The sequence below is a fragment of the Carassius auratus genome, chromosome 22, assembly GCF_003368295.1.
Source record: "Carassius auratus strain Wakin chromosome 22, ASM336829v1, whole genome shotgun sequence".
Lineage (NCBI taxonomy): Eukaryota > Metazoa > Chordata > Actinopteri > Cypriniformes > Cyprinidae > Carassius > Carassius auratus.
In genome coordinates this window covers 33,976,834-33,997,310 of record NC_039264.1, presented here as the reverse complement: position 1 = coordinate 33,997,310, position 20,477 = coordinate 33,976,834, and the positions used below count along the sequence as shown (strand labels likewise).

At 33.4% G+C, this 20,477-nt stretch overlaps 2 protein-coding genes across 3 annotated transcripts in view; both read left to right on the top strand.

The window, feature by feature from the left end:
• Positions 1-20,477, top strand: part of LOC113040609 (NACHT, LRR and PYD domains-containing protein 3-like) — a 173,761-nt gene that overhangs the window by 64,022 nt on the left and 89,262 nt on the right. The window lies entirely within an intron of this gene.
• On the top strand, positions 1,095-19,504 carry LOC113040436 (ribonuclease inhibitor-like). Of its 2 annotated transcripts, XM_026198783.1 has the most exons (14): positions 1,095-1,339; positions 1,884-2,057; positions 2,208-2,378; positions 13,001-13,171; positions 13,417-13,590; positions 13,731-13,901; positions 15,887-16,060; positions 16,219-16,392; positions 16,568-16,741; positions 17,120-17,293; positions 17,838-18,011; positions 18,162-18,332; positions 18,595-18,765; positions 19,322-19,504. In XM_026198783.1, exons 1-14 carry the CDS (start codon positions 1,119-1,121, stop codon positions 19,497-19,499), a joined length of 2,472 nt encoding a protein of 823 aa, XP_026054568.1. In that variant the 5' UTR covers positions 1,095-1,118; the 3' UTR covers positions 19,500-19,504. The 2 variants fall into 2 exon arrangements, with proteins under 2 accessions (XP_026054568.1, XP_026054569.1); XM_026198784.1 differs by lacking the exons at positions 15,887-16,060; positions 16,219-16,392; positions 16,568-16,741.

Sequence of the window (20,477 nt, the reverse complement as noted above, 5' to 3'; positions counted from 1 at the left end):
AATAATGTTATACCATTTTTTTCTTTCTTCCCATTTGTAGGTTTTTGGGTCTTGCTGCAGAAGAAGCCTGTCAGTTTGTGACTGGGATTGTGGGTAAAAACCCGTTACTCCTTAAAGAACTGAATCTGAGTAAATATGAACTAGGAGACACACGAGTGAAACAGATTGCTGCTCTACTGCAGGACAAACACTGTACACTCCACACACTGATGTGAGTATTGTACATTGTTTTATACTCTACATTATACAACATGCATATCTTTAAAACAGAATAACAATTTATATTGCATTTTGATAATTTTCATTTAAATTATTTTTAAATCTTATTTGTATAGAAAGCCATTAGGACTCTGCGTACAGCTAAAATAAGCACAGTTGTTGAAAACATCAACCTTAAAAATGAATGTGATAAAGGTTACGCAGCTTAATATAGTGAATCTCAGTTTAAGTGCAAACAAACACAAATGCTTATTTCATTTAAACCTGTTATATGTTTGCTGAATACAGTATGTATGACCATAGCTTGTTTGTGTGTCCTCACAACAGTCACAAAAATTTGACAGAATATTGCTGCAGCTGTATCAACACAGTTACAAAAATCCCTCTGCTTCGCATTTGGCTCCAGTATATGAATGCAAGACATGTTAAACATTACCCTTACGAAAAATAACCATGGGTTTATTATAGTAAAACTGTAGTAACCCATGGTTTTTTGGCGTGTTGACTACCATTTGTATAACCACAGATTTACAGCAAATACCATGGTTATACTATGGTTAATTTAGCAAAACCATGGTTACTTTGTGGTTACCATAGATTAACTATAGTAACCATGGTTTTTTGGTTTTATTTGAAGTAACCATGGTTAATTTTCACAAGGGTAGGCTTAGTTTAAAACATCTGCACATCTGCTTTTGTGTTTGGCTCAAGAATTAAGTTTTAAACACACCATGGGATGAATGAATAATGACAAAATTAAATTTTCGGTAAATTATTGTATTAAGTTTGATTATCTAGGATTTAGTTTATTCATCTATTTATAGATTCTTTGGGAGAAAACACACTAGATCATCATACATTTTTGATAGTTATAAGTTATTTATAAAGCTCAGTACTGTATGATAAACTGTATCTCAACAAAGAAAACCATTATTTTCTGTTCTAGACTTTCAGACTGCAGTATCACAGAAGAAGGTTATAAAGCTCTGGCTTCAGCTCTGAGATCAAACCCTTCACACCTGATAGAGCTGGATCTCACAGGAAATGATCCTGGACAATCAGGAGTGAAGCAGCTCAGTGATTTACTACAGGATGAACAATGTTCATTAAAGACCATCAGGTGGAGATATCTTAACATTTTTAAATAACTTTGAAATAAACTTTCTGCAAACTTGCTGCAGTGCTGCATCAATAATCAATCAGTTGAGAAGTCATGTCTTCTTTGGGTTATTTTTTTAAATCACATCACAGCAAATACAATATATAAGATTAGGAGCATTATATTATAACATATCACAATTAATGTGCAATTCTTCTGTAATTTTCTGAGAAATATGTTCCACGTGAATAGCAAATTTACCCTAAACAGACTACCAAATACTATTTTTTAAATACACTTATTTTGTGCATGGATTGTGCTAACTAGCGACTACATGTAGAGCATGATTAGCATTTTAGCTACATGGTCCACTAATGACCAATATAACCTGCCCTATACACAGTTGTCATGGTTTCTTAAAGTACTTGGATTTCTTTTTCCAAATTGGCTAAATACCCTCTGATTTAGCCTTCTACAGCATCCACTCCCAAAACTCTCAAGAAGTGGAAACATAATGTCTCTTGTCCAGAAACCTAAATTCTTAATTCTCTTCTACACCCTGCAGGTTTTTGAAAAGTCCTGCTGCAGAGGAAGCGTGTGAGTATCTCACTAAAGTTCTGGGTACAAGTCCATTATTTCTGACAGAACTGGATCTGAGTGAAGATAAATTAGGAGATCTGGATGGAGAGAAACTCTCATCTCTTTTGATGGACTCCCATAGCAAACTGGAGAAAATGAAGTGAGTGAACATGAGTTTATACATTATAGCTTATGATTATTCATTATTAAAGACTGTCAGTCACATTTATGAGCATAAATAAAGACCTGATGATCTGATGTGTGCTGAATATGTATTGGAATATTAATGAACCTGTTTTATTCTGTTCAGGCTGAATAATTGTGATCGGACAGAGAAAAGCTGTTCAGTTCTAGCTACTGTTCTCTCCTCCAAAACCATCCTGAAAGAGATGAACCTGAACAACAGTCGTCTGCTGGACTCAGGAGTCAAAGAGATCTTTGAGGGACTGAAGAATCCTGTGTGTGAGCTGAAGATACTCAAGTGAGTGCATTTCACCAACAGATGCACTCAACAAAAGAACAATCATAATAGTATGGTTTAACTAAATATTTTTTTTCCCTTCTGTCATAACTTTGAGATTTGATTTGATCAATTTAAGAATTTTGTTTACTGACACTTGAAATTTAATTTGTAGCATTCACAGACACTAATTTTAAGTGGTGATTAGGGAACTAATTGACCACAACACACAAACACAACACATAATTCATTGGATAATGCAATGTTCATTTCTTATCTTCAGGCTCAGTAACTGTGCATTAACAGAGGAAAGCTGTTCAGCTCTTGCTTCAGTTCTCAGTTCAGACTCCAGCAGTTTGAAGGATCTTGATCTGAGCAATAATACTCTGAAGGATTCAGGAGTCGAGCTGATCTCTGATGGACTGAAAGACAACTGTAAACTAGAGAAGCTCTGGTGAGTTGTTGTGTGAATCTGGGTCTTTTGTTTGTTTAAATATTTATTCATCAGTAAGTAATGTAAAAAAAAAAGTGTGTGTGTGCGTTTGTGTGTTTATATAGCACGTATAAGCATTATTTTGCAATCGTAATTGCTGGAAGCACTTTTTTTTTCTCACCTGAACATTCTCACAGTGCTGTAGTTCAATTTTCACAATGTATCATGTGACAAATTTTTGTAGTCATTCTGTAGTCCACATTTTGTCCTGTTGCACTGTTTTATTTGACAGTGGCAGTCTAGGTTTATGACTGCTGCACATGAGAGTTCACTGACAAAACTAATCCAGTGCTGCAAATAAGTACAACAGCATTCCACTGAAACATTCTGACATGAATAAAAAAAGATTAATACACTTTAGTTGTTAGAAAAAGTATTAATTTGTTGTTAATTTAAAAAGCAATGCATTACTTTACTCATTGCTTTATAAAAAAGTAATCTGACTTACAAGTAAACTTTCTTGAATTTCTAGATTAATTACATAATGACATAATGTTAAATTTTTACCCCTGTTCTAGTCTTTCAGACTGCAGTATCACTGAAGAAGGTTATAAAGCTCTGGCTTCAGCTCTGAGATCAAACCCTTCACACCTGATAGAGCTGGATCTCACAGGAAATGATCCTGGACAATCAGGAGTGAAGGAGCTCAGTGATATACTACAGGATCCAAACTGTCAGCTGAAGACACTGAGGTGAGCTTACAACATTCAGTGCATCAAGCGACCGACTGCTAAATTCAGAGTCAGACCTGATTTCATGACTTAGCTGGCACTTAGCCAGAGATGAATGTGCTCAGTGCTTGGCACATATATCACAACTATGTGGTATTTTCAACCACATTTATTTTAGGCTTCAGACATTTAGATAGACACATGTTCTAGCAAAAAAAAAGTATTTTGTGAAATACACATTGACATCTATTGAATCAGCAATAATGATCCTTTTAACTATATTTTTATGTGTTTTATTAGTATAATGAAGTTACAATAAAGTTTATTCTATTCTTCTCATAGTTCACCAGTCACTTACTGTCACATTAACACTCATTTTGGATGTCGTTGTTTTCAGTTTGCTCCTTAGTTTTAACACTCAGTTTTTCCTTAGTTTTGTCACAGTCATGGACTTTCTGTTCCTTTTGTGTTATTCCTTTTTGGTCAAGTTCCATTCCTCGTTTTGTTAATTAATTAATCCCCACCTGTTTCCATTTCCCTCATTACTTTCCTTGTGTTTAAAAACCTTGTCTGTTCAGTTCCTTTTTATTCCTTTTTGTCTGCTATTGATGTTATGTTCTAATGGTTGAAGATTTGGGTTGGATGTGCCCTTTTCTCTCTCGTGATAATTAAAAAGAACTCTTTATATATATATATATATATATATATATATATATATATATATATATATATATATATATATATATATATATATATATATATGTATGTGTGTGTATGTATACGTATGTTTCATGTCTTTCACAAAGTTATATTGCAGAACACATCACCCATTATAGATACATAATATGATAATTTTTTTTAAATAACCAAATACATTTATTTGGACATATTTGAGAATTGGAATATCAGATGTTTCATAATATAGTTAACATGTTTGTGAATGTTCAGAATAAAAAAGGAAAACTAAATAAATGCAATACATTTTGCATAGAGAGCTATAGTTTATTAAGTCTGTCATGTGACAAGTATGACATGTCACCATGGAAACAATACACATTCTAAAATAACAGTTTCATTAAGCTCAAACTGGGAGCTCAGATAGATATTTTAAACTTATATGTGAAAGGGTTAATATTAAACTCTTATTAAAAAAGACTATTAGGATTCTAATCAAAATAATGTTATACCATTTTTTTCTTTCTTCCCATTTGTAGGTTTTTGGGTCTTGCTGCAGAAGAAGCCTGTCAGTTTGTGACTGGGATTGTGGGTAAAAACCCGTTACTCCTTAAAGAACTGAATCTGAGTAAATATGAACTAGGAGACACACGAGTGAAACAGATCGCTGCTCTACTGCAGGACAAACACTGTACACTCCACACACTGATGTGAGTATTGTACATTGTTTTATACTCTACATTATACAACATGCATATCTTTAAAACAGAATAACAATTTATATTGCATTTTGATAATTTTCATTTAAATTATTTTTAAATCTTATTTGTATAGAAAGCCATTAGGACTAAAATAAGCACAGTTGTTGAAAACATCAACCTTAAAAATGAATGTGATAAAGGTTACGCAGCTTAATATAGTGAATCTCAGTTTAAGTGCAAACAAACACAAATGCTTATTTCATTTAAACCTGTTATATGTTTGCTGAATACAGTATGTATGACCATAACTTGTTTGTGTGTCCTCACAACAGTCACAAACATTAGACAGAATATTTCTGCAGCTGTATCAACACAGTTACATAAATCCCTCTGCTTCGCATTTGGCTCCAGCATATGAATGCAAGACATGTTAAACATTAGGCTTAGTTTAAAACATATTTATAGTTGCTCATTTAGAAGTTTATAAGGCGGACCATGCAATATTCACAGAGAAAAAAGAGAATTCACTTATCTTAGATGTTGATTTCAGATGCTTTTTGAAGAGTGCTGCAGCTGCTACAGCAAGCAACAACTGACTATTTGCAACCCTCTACTTTGCGAGTAAATCACTCGCGTATGCAACCAAATCTTCACTCTGGGCGACTAAATTATGTCTAATATTAGCCAAATGGCTAATAAATTCTCAGATTTTACTCGCCAGTGTGTGAGTAGGTGTACAGCAAAGTGCTCTGCTATACGGTGCTCTGCTATACGGGAGCGCGCGCTCTTCCGGCAGAAGACCGCGCACTTAGGACCCATATAAGGAAATTCCGCTCCATCTAACTTCACACAGAGCCATACTCGAAAAAAACTTTCCGAAACTTGACAAACCGGAAGAGGTTTTTTTGGAACAGAAATACTCCTTCAAACGTACAACTTAATTTTTGAAACTTTGTCCATGTTTAGCATGGGAATCCAACTCTTTAACAGTGTAAAAAACTCAGTATGCATGAAATAGCATTTCACCCCCCCTTTAAGTGATTCTCTATCATGTGTAGTAGTACGAGGTGTAGTAGTACGAGGTGAAATGTATTTATGATTTAAGAAAGATGTGCATTAAAATCTTGTTCAATTTGTGATAATCTTATAGTAGCACTTGATTATTATCAAGTGCTTTTATAAGAATTTCCAATCCGTGCGCTCATATTTTGTAAACTGTCCCCTCGGTTTTAGAATCTGTACCCACAAATTCATTATCTGTGTGCACGCTTTCGCAAACAGTTTCTTCGGATTTGAAAACCATACTCACGGATTCATGCAACAAGCTCCTATGTGTTAACATACAGTTTTAATTAATATTATTATGTGAAATAGGTTTACAGCAAAGTGTCTTAAGTTATTCTCTTTTAAGTGTAGTAAGGATTTAATAAGAAAGATGTGCATCAAAATCTTGTTTAATTTGTGATAATCTTAGCACTTGATTATTATTATAAAATAAACCTGGCATTGTGACTGACTCTGGAGTAATTTGTTCCTATTTTGTAAGTCGTTTTGGATAAAAGTTTATTATGCATAAACTGTATAATAATATATAATAATGATAAAAATAATAGTAATTTTTATTATTATTATTATAATTTATAGGCTTCATCAATGAGTGCACTTAAGACCGTAAAAAAGTTTGTCATAAAATAATTCATGAATGCCTTATTTTTAAATAACCTTTTACAGTTTTGGAAATGTTTGTGTACTATTGTTTCTTAACATTAAGATTTATTTAGTTGATTTTATTATACTAAGCTCCAAACAGAGTTAGATGCATGCTTCACTGTTAATTTTATTATTAAATAATTAGGCCTGTTATAACATTACATTCAGTTAGAAAAGAAATGAAAACATAACCAGCACATTATTTGTTTTGTATTGCTTTTTACCTATTTTTCTTCTTTTTTTTTTAGCTTTTATTTTAGGCTATTTGGTGATTAATGTAACATAAACGCTAAAAAGCTGATCATGGTCTCATATGATACTATGAAAAAATAATGTTTAATAAACAGAAATTAATCTGCTGGTGGGGGCGGAGCCACAAAACCGTGAGTTTACAAACCCGAGGATATGGGATTGTGAAAGCTGCGCACGTATAATTAATTTGTGGGTACGGATTCAATTCTCTGAGCGCACGGATTGAAAATTTGTTTAACTGATGGAACAGTTTAAGAATTCGTGAACATGGTTTATAAACTGAGGGGACGGATTGCAATACCGTTGCCACGGATTGCATGTTTTTCTCCTACAGGTGAAACATTGTTGAAAACATGCAGCATGTCTCTACTGGAGTCGCCGGCTTTTCAGGCAGCTCGTTAGCATGATAACATAGATTTCATTTTTAAACAGAATGTACATTTTTTATGTTTTCTTTTTATTGCATTTAATTTATGGTTGTCAATTATATAATTTTTTTGGTGCTGGGTTTCTCGAAAATTGATTTGTAATAATTCAGACTGCTTTCATTTTATTTATTTCAAAATGTTATATGTTGTACACTGTTGATAGTTTTCATACTTAAGCTGTAAAAGGAACATTGTTAAGGGCTCAGCACAACAGCTTTTATGATGCAGAAGCCAATTTAGTTTTTGATTCTGAATATATTATTCTGGTGTTTTTTTTTTTTTTTTTTTTCAGAAATCCTTGATATACAATATTTAGTTTGTGCTGGTCTAGGGCTGTGCAAAAAAATCGAATGCGATTTTCATGCACATCTCACCAGTAAAGATGCTTCTGTAATTAGAAGTATATCTCCAGCACGTGCGTTCAGATCATGGTTGCCAGGTTTTCACAACAAATCCTGCCCAGTTGCTTCTCAAAACTAGTCCAAAACGAGCCCAATCGCGTTTCCAGGAGGTTCCCCGATAAAAAAAAAAATTGCTTTCCGGGATTAAAATGTAAGTTTTATGGTATGGTTGCCTTGGTAAAGTTTGCATTTTAGGGGCTAAATATCACATTATTTGTATTGGGGTTGCGGTTGTTTTTCATGTCCACGGTTTGAAGCAACCCCAATACCAATAACGTGATATTTTGCCCCTTAAATGCGAATTTTACCAAGACAGCCATGCCAAAAAACAAAACGTATATTTTAACCCCGGGAAGCTTTTTTTTTTTTTTTTATCTGGGAACCTCCTGGAATCGCAATTAGTTTTGAACTAGTTTTGAGAAGCAACAGGGCAGGATTTGTTGTGAAAACCTGGCAACCCTGATCTGAACACACGTGCTGGAGATAATACTTCTAATTAAAGGAGCATTTTTACTGAGGAGATGTGCATGAAAATCGCATTCGATTTTTTGCACAGCCCTATGCTGGTCTGACGTAATCAAATAGTGTTTAAAATTACTTTCTGTTTAAGTCAGTTTTGTGTTTGTATAGACTATAACTCATAAAAGGGCATTAATGGGAACATTAAAGAACGTTCTTTAAAAAAGTGACTAAAAAGTTACTTTTAACAATAATGCATAACTTTTTGGTGTAAGTAATCAACAAAGTAATTGAGTTACTTTTTGTATTGAAGTAACTAGTAACTGTAACTAGTTACTATTTCTTATTAACTAGCACAACACTGCTCACAAATGTTCATGTACGTGGAGAGCTGCTCTTCAAAGGGTTTGTTCACCAAGAAACAAAAATGGTTATAAAATGGTATAATTTACTATCCACCTGTTGTTCCAGACCCATACAAACTCTGCTCAGTTTTGGAAAACAAATAAATATATTTAATATTCTCCTAATTTGTGTCTTCCATTGCTAGTCTGGGAGACCAGTATTTTATTTTGAACATACATGTTTGATATCATATAATTTAAGATTTATTCATATATAAATATCGGAATGAATTACTTCTACAATAAATGTATTTATGAGGCTTGAAAATCCTGATTAACTAGACTATAAATGGATTAACAAAATTGAGAAAATTCTAAATATATTAATTTGTGTTGTATAGGTTTTGGAATGACATGAGGGCAAGTACGTTATTTTTTGTGTGAACTTTTCCTTTAAGAGGGAAGACCAAGAATGATGACTCTCCAAATCAGACAACTCCAAAGTTGGTTTGAGTTCTGCAATGAACAACACAGACATCAATGGTTTTTAATGAAATGAGCATGTATTCACACTGTTGTTGCATCAAAATGTGAAGTAAACAGACAGGAGACAAAAAAATAAATTAAAAATAACTTGCATAAGACTAACGTATATTCAGTTTAACTGCAAAAAATAAGATGATAAATGAACATGAGTGTAAACGTAACCATAACTTCACCTCAAAAAGTGCAGATAATGTAAATTGTGTAAATATGACATGAGACATTCACGAACATTATATTAAAAGTACCTCTTCCATTCAGTAATGTTAAATGAGGCCGTTAAGACCTCCGTGTCTGAGATGAAAACCACATCCGTTTTAAAAAAAAATATATATAACATTAAGCTCCTTTGTTTCTGCCTTTCATAAAACCGGGTAAACAATAAAGATAACTTGACGTTTTGAATCTTTACTTACCATAATGTCTTTCACTCGCTTCTTGCTTCTTTCACGCTGAGAAAATGGCGGCTGCTCGCACTGGAGACGTACGATCTTAACGTGACGTGCGTGCTCTCCTTCATGTCCACGTCCTCAACCCAGCCCTGCCGGGTTAAAATCGAGACCAATTTTCAACACAAACTTGGGTTAAAACAACCCAAAGTCCTACGCAGCGGTCTCAACCCAGCATTTGGGTTGAAAAAACAACCCAGCATTTTTTAAGAGTGTAACGAAGCCTATATTAAAATAAAAAATTAAATATATAAAATAAGGAGCATTTCAAAGTGGCTTAGGCTATTGTGTGCAAACTTTTTTTTTTCCTACCACATGCCAAACTAATTACATTGTCAGCATTAAAAGGTATAATTCCTGCTGTCTGCTGTGCAAATCTTGTTTGTGATGAAAATAACAGTGCATTTTCATTAGTTGTTTTATCTACAGATCGATGCATTTCCTACAGATTTCTGCTCCTTCAAAATCATATACAGATATAGTAGCACTGTAAGATTACTTCTTTTTAAATGCATTATTGCGAAAGCGATTGCGTGTGAATGTGCTGTATTTTTTTAAGTCATGCTTTAACCCGAAAATATTCAGTAAAAGGAGCAGACAAACTCTTTGAGAACTAGCCTTTAACTTCTTGCTTGGTGTTACTCGTGTCACTTTTTTTTTTTTTTTTTTTTTTTTTGGGTCTAGGGGGTTTAAAGGAGGAGTAACACATGTTGCAAAAAAAAAAAATAAACTCCTTTCCATCTATCCCAGCTCTAAATCCTTCTCACCTTTTATATCCAGAAAGCTACGCAACACCTTTTGATTTACACCTTGTAACAAAAGGAAACTGAAAAAAAGTATGCTTACTAAATGTTTCTTTTTTTTTTTTTTTTTTTTTTAACCGAATATATTTTTAAAGCAAACAATGATCAACAAAGAGACAAGCAAGTTTAAATAACCAAATCATCAGGAGAGGGCCAGTCCAAAATAACAAAACAAGGGCTTCCTAAAGTTTAAACCCAGATAAATTACCTAACAAAAGAAAAGAAAAATAGAAGACAGTTGTCTTACCTCTCTCCCTGACTAGCAAGAAATAAACAGGAGAAAAGTTTAGGGATGAATAACCCAAATAATTGGCGCCTGTCTCCCTACACGGTTTAAAAATGTAAATTAACACAGTCTAAATGGTCATTTTACTCAGACAACAGGTTTCACAACAGAATATAAGTTCTCTTTTCAACATTAGTTCACACAATCATGTCTGGGATAGCTGTAGAGGAATTCCTGTTGATCACAGTCTTTTTGCTGCCTTATACAGGCTACCAACAGAAAACCCATGCTCCTAATAATTAACATCAGCTGCAGATGATTTGGAGTGCTGCATGAAAGAAAGAGAGATAAAAGAAAAGAGAACACATTCACCAGCACAATACAACCACAAGACTACGTCACAGCACGTAACACTCTGTTATTTACAATATTTATACTACAATATTTCTTCAAAAGCAGATTGTAGAGATATTTTTATCATCCACGATCAAAAATCGGAATATCGCACACTCCTAGTTTATATTTAAAGTTGGGGATCAAAGTGTATTCCCGGTCCCGCCCACTCCTGCTGACATTTTTTCCTGTCCCGTCCCAATCCTATGATTAATAGTGATTTTGTCCCCAATCCCGCGGGATTAAGAGTATACACACACACACACACACACACACACACGCATGCACATATGAAGGTTCAGTGTGATAAACGCCATTTTAAAAAAAAAATTTGTTTTTGCCAAAATCAGTAATGTTTCTGGTCGGTATTGAAAAGTACATTTTAAATTTATGCAAAATGCGATATTTGCAGAGTTATTAGGTCCTTTTTTCTCCCTTTATTTCCAAACATGACAAGCACCAGTGCATGTGATTGTCATCCGCATCTCATCAGTAAATCAATAAATCTCCATCACAGGCTTTTAGATCACTGACAAGCTACACTATATCATGCTCATTGGATAAATCATATTTGATTATGAACGTAATATTGCGATATAATAATAATATAATATAGTAATATAGCTTGTCAGTGTTAAGTGTTTTTATTAATACCATTTATGTTTTTGTTAATATAGCACATAATACTAGTTGACTAAATGAATGTAATATGGCAAAGATGAATGCACTTTTGGAAGTTGAATGGAAGGGAAATATAATTTTGGAATTTCTGTGGTATAATGTGATATTGTTGTTCATGTTCTTGTTCATGATGAAATTTTCTTTTATTGCTGTAATTAATTAATAGCATTAACATGATGACCCATTGAATTCATTTCAGAAGCGATGACTGATGGATGTATTTTTAGTCCAGTGCCTGTATCAACTTACTATGTTATGTATTTTCATTATGAAAATTACTTTGTCCATTAATGCAAAATGTATTTATTGCATTTTGAGAAAAAAAAAATATTGGATTTCTAGCATTTTGAAACTTTTATAATACATTTATTTAAATGTTAAATTTTAATGTTATTATCAATTTGGCGAGTAAGCTAAAAAAATTCCTAGCCAATGGCGATTTAATTGCCAAGGTGTCTGTAGAAGTTGATTTGTATATTCAAATCTTATTGGCAAAGCTTATTGGCTGCTGATGCAAAGAAATGAATCAGCTGCATAGTGTGAATAATGATGTGATTATAATAGACTGAGTGCCATGGGCATGTCGTTTCATGACAGAGCTTTGTATTTATTGACATGTTGAAGCTAAAAAGAATAATGGTGAATGAGAAAATTAAGATTGTAACATGCTTGTTAGGTTATTAAATGCACAATAAACTGTTTTATAGAATTGGATTCTCTATTCACAAGCTTTCAGGTGGCCCTGTTTGTATTTTTTTTGTAGTATTTTGTACTTGAGTAATAGACTTGTTAAAAAACTAATTTACTGTATTGGTGTGTTTATTTGTCTTATTGCTTTATCACAGATGGTTGACTTAATTGCATAAGTAGTGTTTTACTTATATGAGGCTTGCTGTGGCATTAAAATGCATGTTGTGTCAGAAGGGAGTCCCAATGTCTTTAAAACCCTTTCTGTTAATGAAGTTGTGTGTTGTGGCTAAAATATTCCAAATATTTTTTTTCTGTCTTTGTCTTTCTCTGCAGGCTGAATAACAACAATATTACAGAAGAAGGTTTTGCTGCTCTGACTTCAGTGTTTATTTCAAATCCTTCAAAACTGATCGAGCTGGATCTGAGTGGAATAAACTAGGAAACACTGGAATAGAGAAGATCTGTGATCTGTTGAGAAATCCACAATGTAGCTTGGAGAAACTGAAGTGTGTATTTTTATTCATCTACATTTCTGCATGAAAATATACATTTATAAATGTCCATTTGATTAGATTAATTGAAAAAAAAATAAGGAAAACTAGAAACTAAAATAATTTTTAACTTTGTGTTTAAAGAGAATGTTAGCTATTGTGCGAAACTCAAATGAAGCAGGTGCTATTAATGCATTGGGTGTATAACTTTTAAGCTTTTTATGTATATTTAGACTCTCAGACTGCAGTATCACTGAAGAAGGTTATAAAACTCTGACTTCATCTCTGAGATCAAACTCACACCTGATAGAGCTGGATCTGACAGGAAATGATCCTGGAGAATCAGGAGTGAAGGATGTCATTGATTTACTGCGAGGTGGATGCTGTAAATTAAAGACTGTCAGGTAATAAAGAGCCTTTTAGTATTTCGAAATAAGCCAAAGACATATTCAAATGTGTGCAACTAGTTAAATGTGACGTATAAAGCAAATGCAGAATTAAACTGACAATAAGAGTAATTCACTTCAGTTGCTATTCAGCAAAAACTGGTAATATTAAATATGTATCTCAACAGGCTGCAAGCAAAAGGCATACAATTCTAACAAGATTGTTTAATTTTTTTTTTTTTTTAATGTTCTGCTTCCTGTAGGTTTTTGAAAAGTCCTGCTGCACAGAAAGCATGTGATCATCTCACTGAAGTTCTGGGTACAAATCCGTTATTACTGAAAGAACTGGATCTGAGTGAAGATAAATTAGGAGATCTGGATGGAGAGAAGCTCTCTGCTCTTTTGATGGACTCTCATAACAAAGTAGAGAAAATGAAGTGAGTCAACATAATTTAAAGTTTTGTTTAGTTCAGTATAATGTACTGTCAGTCACATGTGTGAGCAGATATGAAGTGCCGTTGATCTGATGTGTGTTGAATATGTGCTGAATAATAAATAATGCTGTTTTTGTGTTCAGGCTGAATAATTGTGAGCTGATAGAGAAAAGCTGTTCAGTTCTAGCTACTGTTCTCTCCTCCAAAACCATCCTGAAAGAGATGAACCTGAACAACAGTCGTCTGCTGGACTCAGGAGTCAAAGAGATCTGTGAGGGACTGAAGAATCCTGTGTGTGAGCTGAAGATACTCAAGTGAGTACAATTCATCATGACCTACACTTAACATTATATTTATTGAATCTGGTTACTTCCAGATTATCTAGGTAAAACTAAAATTAAAACTTAAATAATTATTTGTTGAATGTAATTTTAAAAATGACAATTAGCAATAAAATAATATAAATGTAGCAAATAATTACAATTAAGTATAATTAATTAGTTATTTATATCAGCTGTCACTAGTAACTGTAGCAGAATTATTATTACCATAAACTAATCTGTTCGTCTTGCAATCATTCACTGTAATTTCATATCAACTCCAAAAATATTTTTGTGGTCACAGAAAATAACTGAAGTAATAATGCAGTAGAGCATATAAAAGGATTGGCTTGTTAAAGGGACATTATCCAGAAGCAGTGACAGTCAGAAACTAAACACTAACACACAACTAGTGTAAGCAAGCAAATATACAGTCACATATACAGTGGGGGAGGGGCACATGAGACTGAATGAATGAAACCATTATATAAACCGGAGATAAAGCTATGAAAAGGAGTCAGTTAACCACCTGAGTGAATCCATCGACACCATTTTCTGTAGATTGGCTCTACAGTTTATTCTAAACCTCTGTTCCATTTAGTTAAATTTATGATACCTGCATTGCCTTGGTCATTAAATGAGTGTCTGAATGCAGCCTTGGATGAAAGTCTTGATGGTTCGAAGGTTTGATGGTGTTGGAATTACAATTAAGTTCTGCAGGTTTGAACCGTGACAAACACCAAAGATGTTATTCTGACTCAGTAGTTGAGAGAGTTTTCCCCTAGATGGAAAGTGAAGACATTGCTGTAGTCCATTTTTTACATGTCTAGTTATATATTGTGACTCAGAATATTGTGCAGCAATTAATTCATTTGAAACACAATGTTAAATTTAAATGTTAAAAGCTTAAATTTAAATACATTTTATGTTTTGCAGACTTTCAGACTGCAGTATCACTGAAGAAGGTTATAAAGCTCTGGCTTCAGCTCTGAGATCAAACCTCGCATCTGATAGAGCTGGATCTGACAGGAAATGATCCTGGACAATCAGGAGTGAAGGAGCTCAGTGATTTACTACAGGGAGGGTGGTTTTCATCAAAAACACTGAAAACTCTGAGGTAAGTGTTATTAAAATAGGAAAATGCAAAAGTTGAGTGAAGACCTTTTAAAACCCTTTGAAACAATGTTGCAATAAATCATCATATGGCAGTTAATGTCAGTGTACTTCTCTTTTGTCAGGTTTTTGGGTCCTGCTGCAGAAGAAGCTTGTAAATATGTGACAGGAATTGTGGGTAAAAACCCGTTACTCCTGAAAGAACTGAATCTGAGTGAATATGAACTAGGAGACACACGAGTGAATCAGATCGCTGCTCTACTGCAGGATAAACACTGTAAACTCAAAACTCTTCAGTAAGTGTTGTTTTCATTTATTATTTTATATTAATCTTAAATCAGGTGACAAAACAGTATTTGCCAGTGATTGATTTCTCAGAGACTGAATGTCGGAACCAGATATTTAATGTTTATACATTTTCTCTCATGTTCATCATTTTAGGCTGTCTGGTTGTGGTCTAACAAAGGAAAGCTGTTCAGCTCTCGCTACAGTCCTGAGATCAAACTCCAGTCTGAAAGAACTTGACATGAGCAACAATAATCTGCAAGATTCGGGAGTGAAGAAACTTGGATTAGAAAATACAAACTGCATACTCAAGAAACTCAGGTGAGCTCAGAGAATCATTGTTTTATTTTAATCATAACATAATCTTTTGATCAAAGTTAAAATTACTAAAGACACAGGAAACAGGAGTAAACAAGAAAAACATGCCTTTGACAAAACGATGCATTTTCCTTTACTTATAAGAGAAAGTACATTCGATTATTTTATCATATAAAACTATTTGACTATAAAACTATAAATGATTATTATTATTAATAATATTATTATTGTTATTTTAAACTTTAATTTTAATTTTAAACCAGACTCTCAGACTGCAGTATAACTGAAGAAGGTTATAAAGCTCTGGCTTCAGCTCTGAGATCAAACCCTTCACACCTGATAGAGCTGGATCTCAGAGGAAATGATCCTGGACAATCAGGAGTGAAGGAGCTCAATGATTTACTACAGGGTCCAAACTATTCACTGAAAACACTGAGGTGAGATGTGATGAAATAACACTAAATAAATAACATGCATGCAAATAATTTATATAAATATTATTTCAAGAATATAAACTGCATTTCTCATGCAGAATACATTTTTCATTAGATCAAGTTTATTTAGAAATATTGAATATTGCTTTATCATACATCAGGTTTTTGGGTCCAGCTGCAGAAGAAGCCTGTAAATATCTGACTGACGTTCTTCACATTAAAAACCCGTTACTCCTGAGAGAACTTAATCTGAGTGAACATGAACTAGGAGACACACGAGTGAATCAGATCTCTGCTCTACTGCAGGATAAACACTGTACACTCAACACACTGATGTGAGTATTGTACATTGTTATAATGCTTTACAAATAATATTGATGTTATATTTTTACAGTCTAATGAAACACTGTTATTGTTTTTCTGTAAAATATTTAAGGACTGAGATTAATTGACCTATTATATCAATGTATCCTTCTTTTACTCTAATTAGTTTCATGTCTTTCTCTCCAGGTTGAAGAATAACAGTATTACAGAAAAAGGTTGTGCTGCTCTGATTTCAGCGTTTTATTCAAATCCTTCAAACCTGATCGAGCTGGATCTGAGTGGAAATAAACTCGGAAACTCAGGAATAGAGAAGATCTGTCTTCTGTTGAAAAATCCTCAATGCAAATTGAAGCAACTAAAGTATGTATCTTCATTTATGTACTTTTCTGTATCTTTACATACATTTAATAATGTTTATTTAATTAGCTTAACTGTAAAAATGAAGGTCACAATTTTAGTTGTACTTTTATCTAATTTAGAGTCTGACTGAGGCTCATATTCGTTTTTGAAAGAATTTATTAATGATGGAATTTGATTACTGGAATTGATTACTCTTTTTGCCAATATTAAAATTAAAAACATTATATTGGCATACATTTTTTGCACTTTATGTCAATATTTTTTTCATCATTTATATATTTAGGTTTTCAGAAGCCATTCATAAATCCCGTTAGAGATGTGATGATATGTGTCTCCAAAAATAATAACAATTATTATTAATTTATTTTTTTTCTGCAGACTTTCAGACTGCAGTATCACAGAAGAAGGTTATAAAGCTCTGGCTTCAGCTCTGAGATCAAACCCTTCACACCTGATAGAGCTGGATCTCACAGGAAATGATCCTGGACAATCAGGAGTGAAGCAGCTCAGTGATTTACTACAGGATGAACAATGTTCATTAAAGACCATCAGGTGGAGATATCTTAACATTTTTAAATAACTTTGAAATAAACTTTCTGCAAACTTGCTGCAGTGCTGCATCAATAATCAATCAGTTGAGAAGTCATGTCTTCTTTGGGTTATTTTTTTAAATCACATCACAGCACATACAATATATAAGATTAGGAGCATTATATTATAACATATCACAATTAATGTGCAATTCTTCTGTAATTTTCTGAGAAATATGTTCCACGTGAATAGCAAATTTACCCTAAACAGACTACCAAATACTATTTTTTAAATACACTTATTTTGTGCATGGATTGTGCTAACTAGCGACTACATGTAGAGCATGATTAGCATTTTAGCTACATGGTCCACTAATGACCAATATAACCTGCCCTATACACAGTTGTCATGGTTTCTTAAAGTACTTGGATTTCTTTTTCCAAATTGGCTAAATACCCTCTGATTTAGCCTTCTACAGCATCCACTCCCAAAACTCTCAAGAAGTGGAAACATAATGTCTCTTGTCCAGAAACCTAAATTCTTAATTCTCTTCTACACCCTGCAGGTTTTTGAAAAGTCCTGCTGCAGAGGAAGCGTGTGAGTATCTCACTAAAGTTCTGGGTACAAGTCCATTATTTCTGACAGAACTGGATCTGAGTGAAGATAAATTAGGAGATCTGGATGGAGAGAAACTCTCATCTCTTTTGATGGACTCCCATAGCAAACTGGAGAAAATGAAGTGAGTGAACATGAGTTTATACATTATAGCTTATGATTATTCATTATTAAAGACTGTCAGTCACATTTATGAGCATAAATAAAGATCTGATGATCTGATGTGTGCTGAATATGTATTGGAATATTAATGAACCTGTTTTATTCTGTTCAGGCTGAATAATTGTGATCGGACAGAGAAAAGCTGTTCAGTTCTAGCTACTGTTCTCTCCTCCAAAACCATCCTGAAAGAGATGAACCTGAACAACAGTCGTCTGCTGGACTCAGGAGTCAAAGAGATCTTTGAGGGACTGAAGAATCCTGTGTGTGAGCTGAAGATACTCAAGTGAGTGCATTTCACCAACAGATGCACTCAACAAAAGAACAATCATAATAGTATGGTTTAACTAAATATTTTTTTTCCCTTCTGTCATAACTTTGAGATTTGATTTGATCAATTTAAGAATTTTGTTTACTGACACTTGAAATTTAATTTGTAGCATTCACAGACACTAATTTTAAGTGGTGATTAGGGAACTAATTGACCACAACACACAAACACAACACATAATTCATTGGATAATGCAATGTTCATTTCTTATCTTCAGGCTCAGTAACTGTGCATTAACAGAGGAAAGCTGTTCAGCTCTTGCTTCAGTTCTCAGTTCAGACTCCAGCAGTTTGAAGGATCTTGATCTGAGCAATAATACTCTGAAGGATTCAGGAGTCGAGCTGATCTCTGATGGACTGAAAGACAACTGTAAACTAGAGAAGCTCTGGTGAGTTGTTGTGTGAATCTGGGTCTTTTGTTTGTTTAAATATTTATTCATCAGTAAGTAATGTAAAAAAAAAGTGTGTGTGTGCGTTTGTGTGTTTATATAGCACGTATAAGCATTATTTTGCAATCGTAATTGCTGGAAGCACTTTTTTTTTCTCACCTGAACATTCTCACAGTGCTGTAGTTCAATTTTCACAATGTATCATGTGACAAATTTTTGTAGTCATTCTGTAGTCCACATTTTGTCCTGTTGCACTGTTTTATATGACAGTGGCAGTCTAGGTTTATGACTGCTGCACATGAGAGTTCACTGACAAAACTAATCCAGTGCTGCAAATAAGTACAACAGCATTCCACTGAAACATTCTGACATGAATAAAAAAAGATTAATACACTTTAGTTGTTAGAAAAAGTATTAATTTGTTGTTAATTTAAAAAGCAATGCATTACTTTACTCATTGCTTTATAAAAAAGTAATCTGACTTACAAGTAAACTTTCTTGAATTTCTAGATTAATTACATAATGACATAATGTTAAATTTTTACCCCTGTTCTAGTCTTTCAGACTGCAGTATCACTGAAGAAGGATATAAAGCTCTGGCTTCAGCTCTGAGATCAAACCCTTCACACCTGATAGAGCTGGATCTCACAGGAAATGATCCTGGACAATCAGGAGTGAAGGAGCTCAATGATTTACTACAGGGTCCAAACTATTCACTGAAAACACTGAGGTGAGATGTGATGAAATAACACTAAATAAATAACATGCATGCAAATAATTTATATAAATATTATTTCAAGAATATAAACTGCATTTCTCATGCAGAATACAATTTTCATTAGATCAAGTTCATTTAGAAATATAATAGAATATTGCTTTATCATACATCAGGTTTTTGGGTCCAGCTGCAGAAGAAGCCTGTAAATATCTGACTGACGTTCTTCACATTAAAAACCCGTTACTCCTGAGAGAACTTAATCTGAGTGAACATGAACTAGGAGACGCACGAGTGAATCAGATCTCTGCTCTACTGCAGGATAAACACTGTACACTCAACACACTGATGTGAGTATTGTACATTGTTATAATGCTTTACAAATAATATTGATGTTATATTTTTACAGTCTAATGAAACACTGTTATTGTTTTTCTGTAAAATATTTAAGGACTGAGATTAATTGACCTATTATATCAATGTATCCTTCTTTTACTCTAATTAGTTTCATGTCTTTCTCTCCAGGTTGAAGAATAACAGTATTACAGAAAAAGGTTGTGCTGCTCTGATTTCAGCGTTTTATTCAAATCCTTCAAAACTGATCGAGCTGGATCTGAGTGGAAATAAACTCGGAAACTCAGGAATACAGAAGATCTGTCTTCTGTTGAAAAATCCTCAATGCAAATTGAAGCAACTAAAGTATGTATCTTCATTTATGTACTTTTCTGTATCTTTACATACATTTAATAATGTTTATTTAATTAGCTTAACTGTAAAAATGAAGGTCACAATGTTAGTTGTACTTTTATCTAATTTAGAGTCTGACTGAGGCTCATATTCGTTTTTGAAAGAATTTATTAATCATGGAATTTGATCACTGGAATTGATTACTCTTTTTGCCAATATTAAAATTAAAAACATTATATTGGCATACATTTTTTGCACTTTATGACAATATTTTTTTCATCATTTATATATTTAGGTTTTCAGAAGCCAT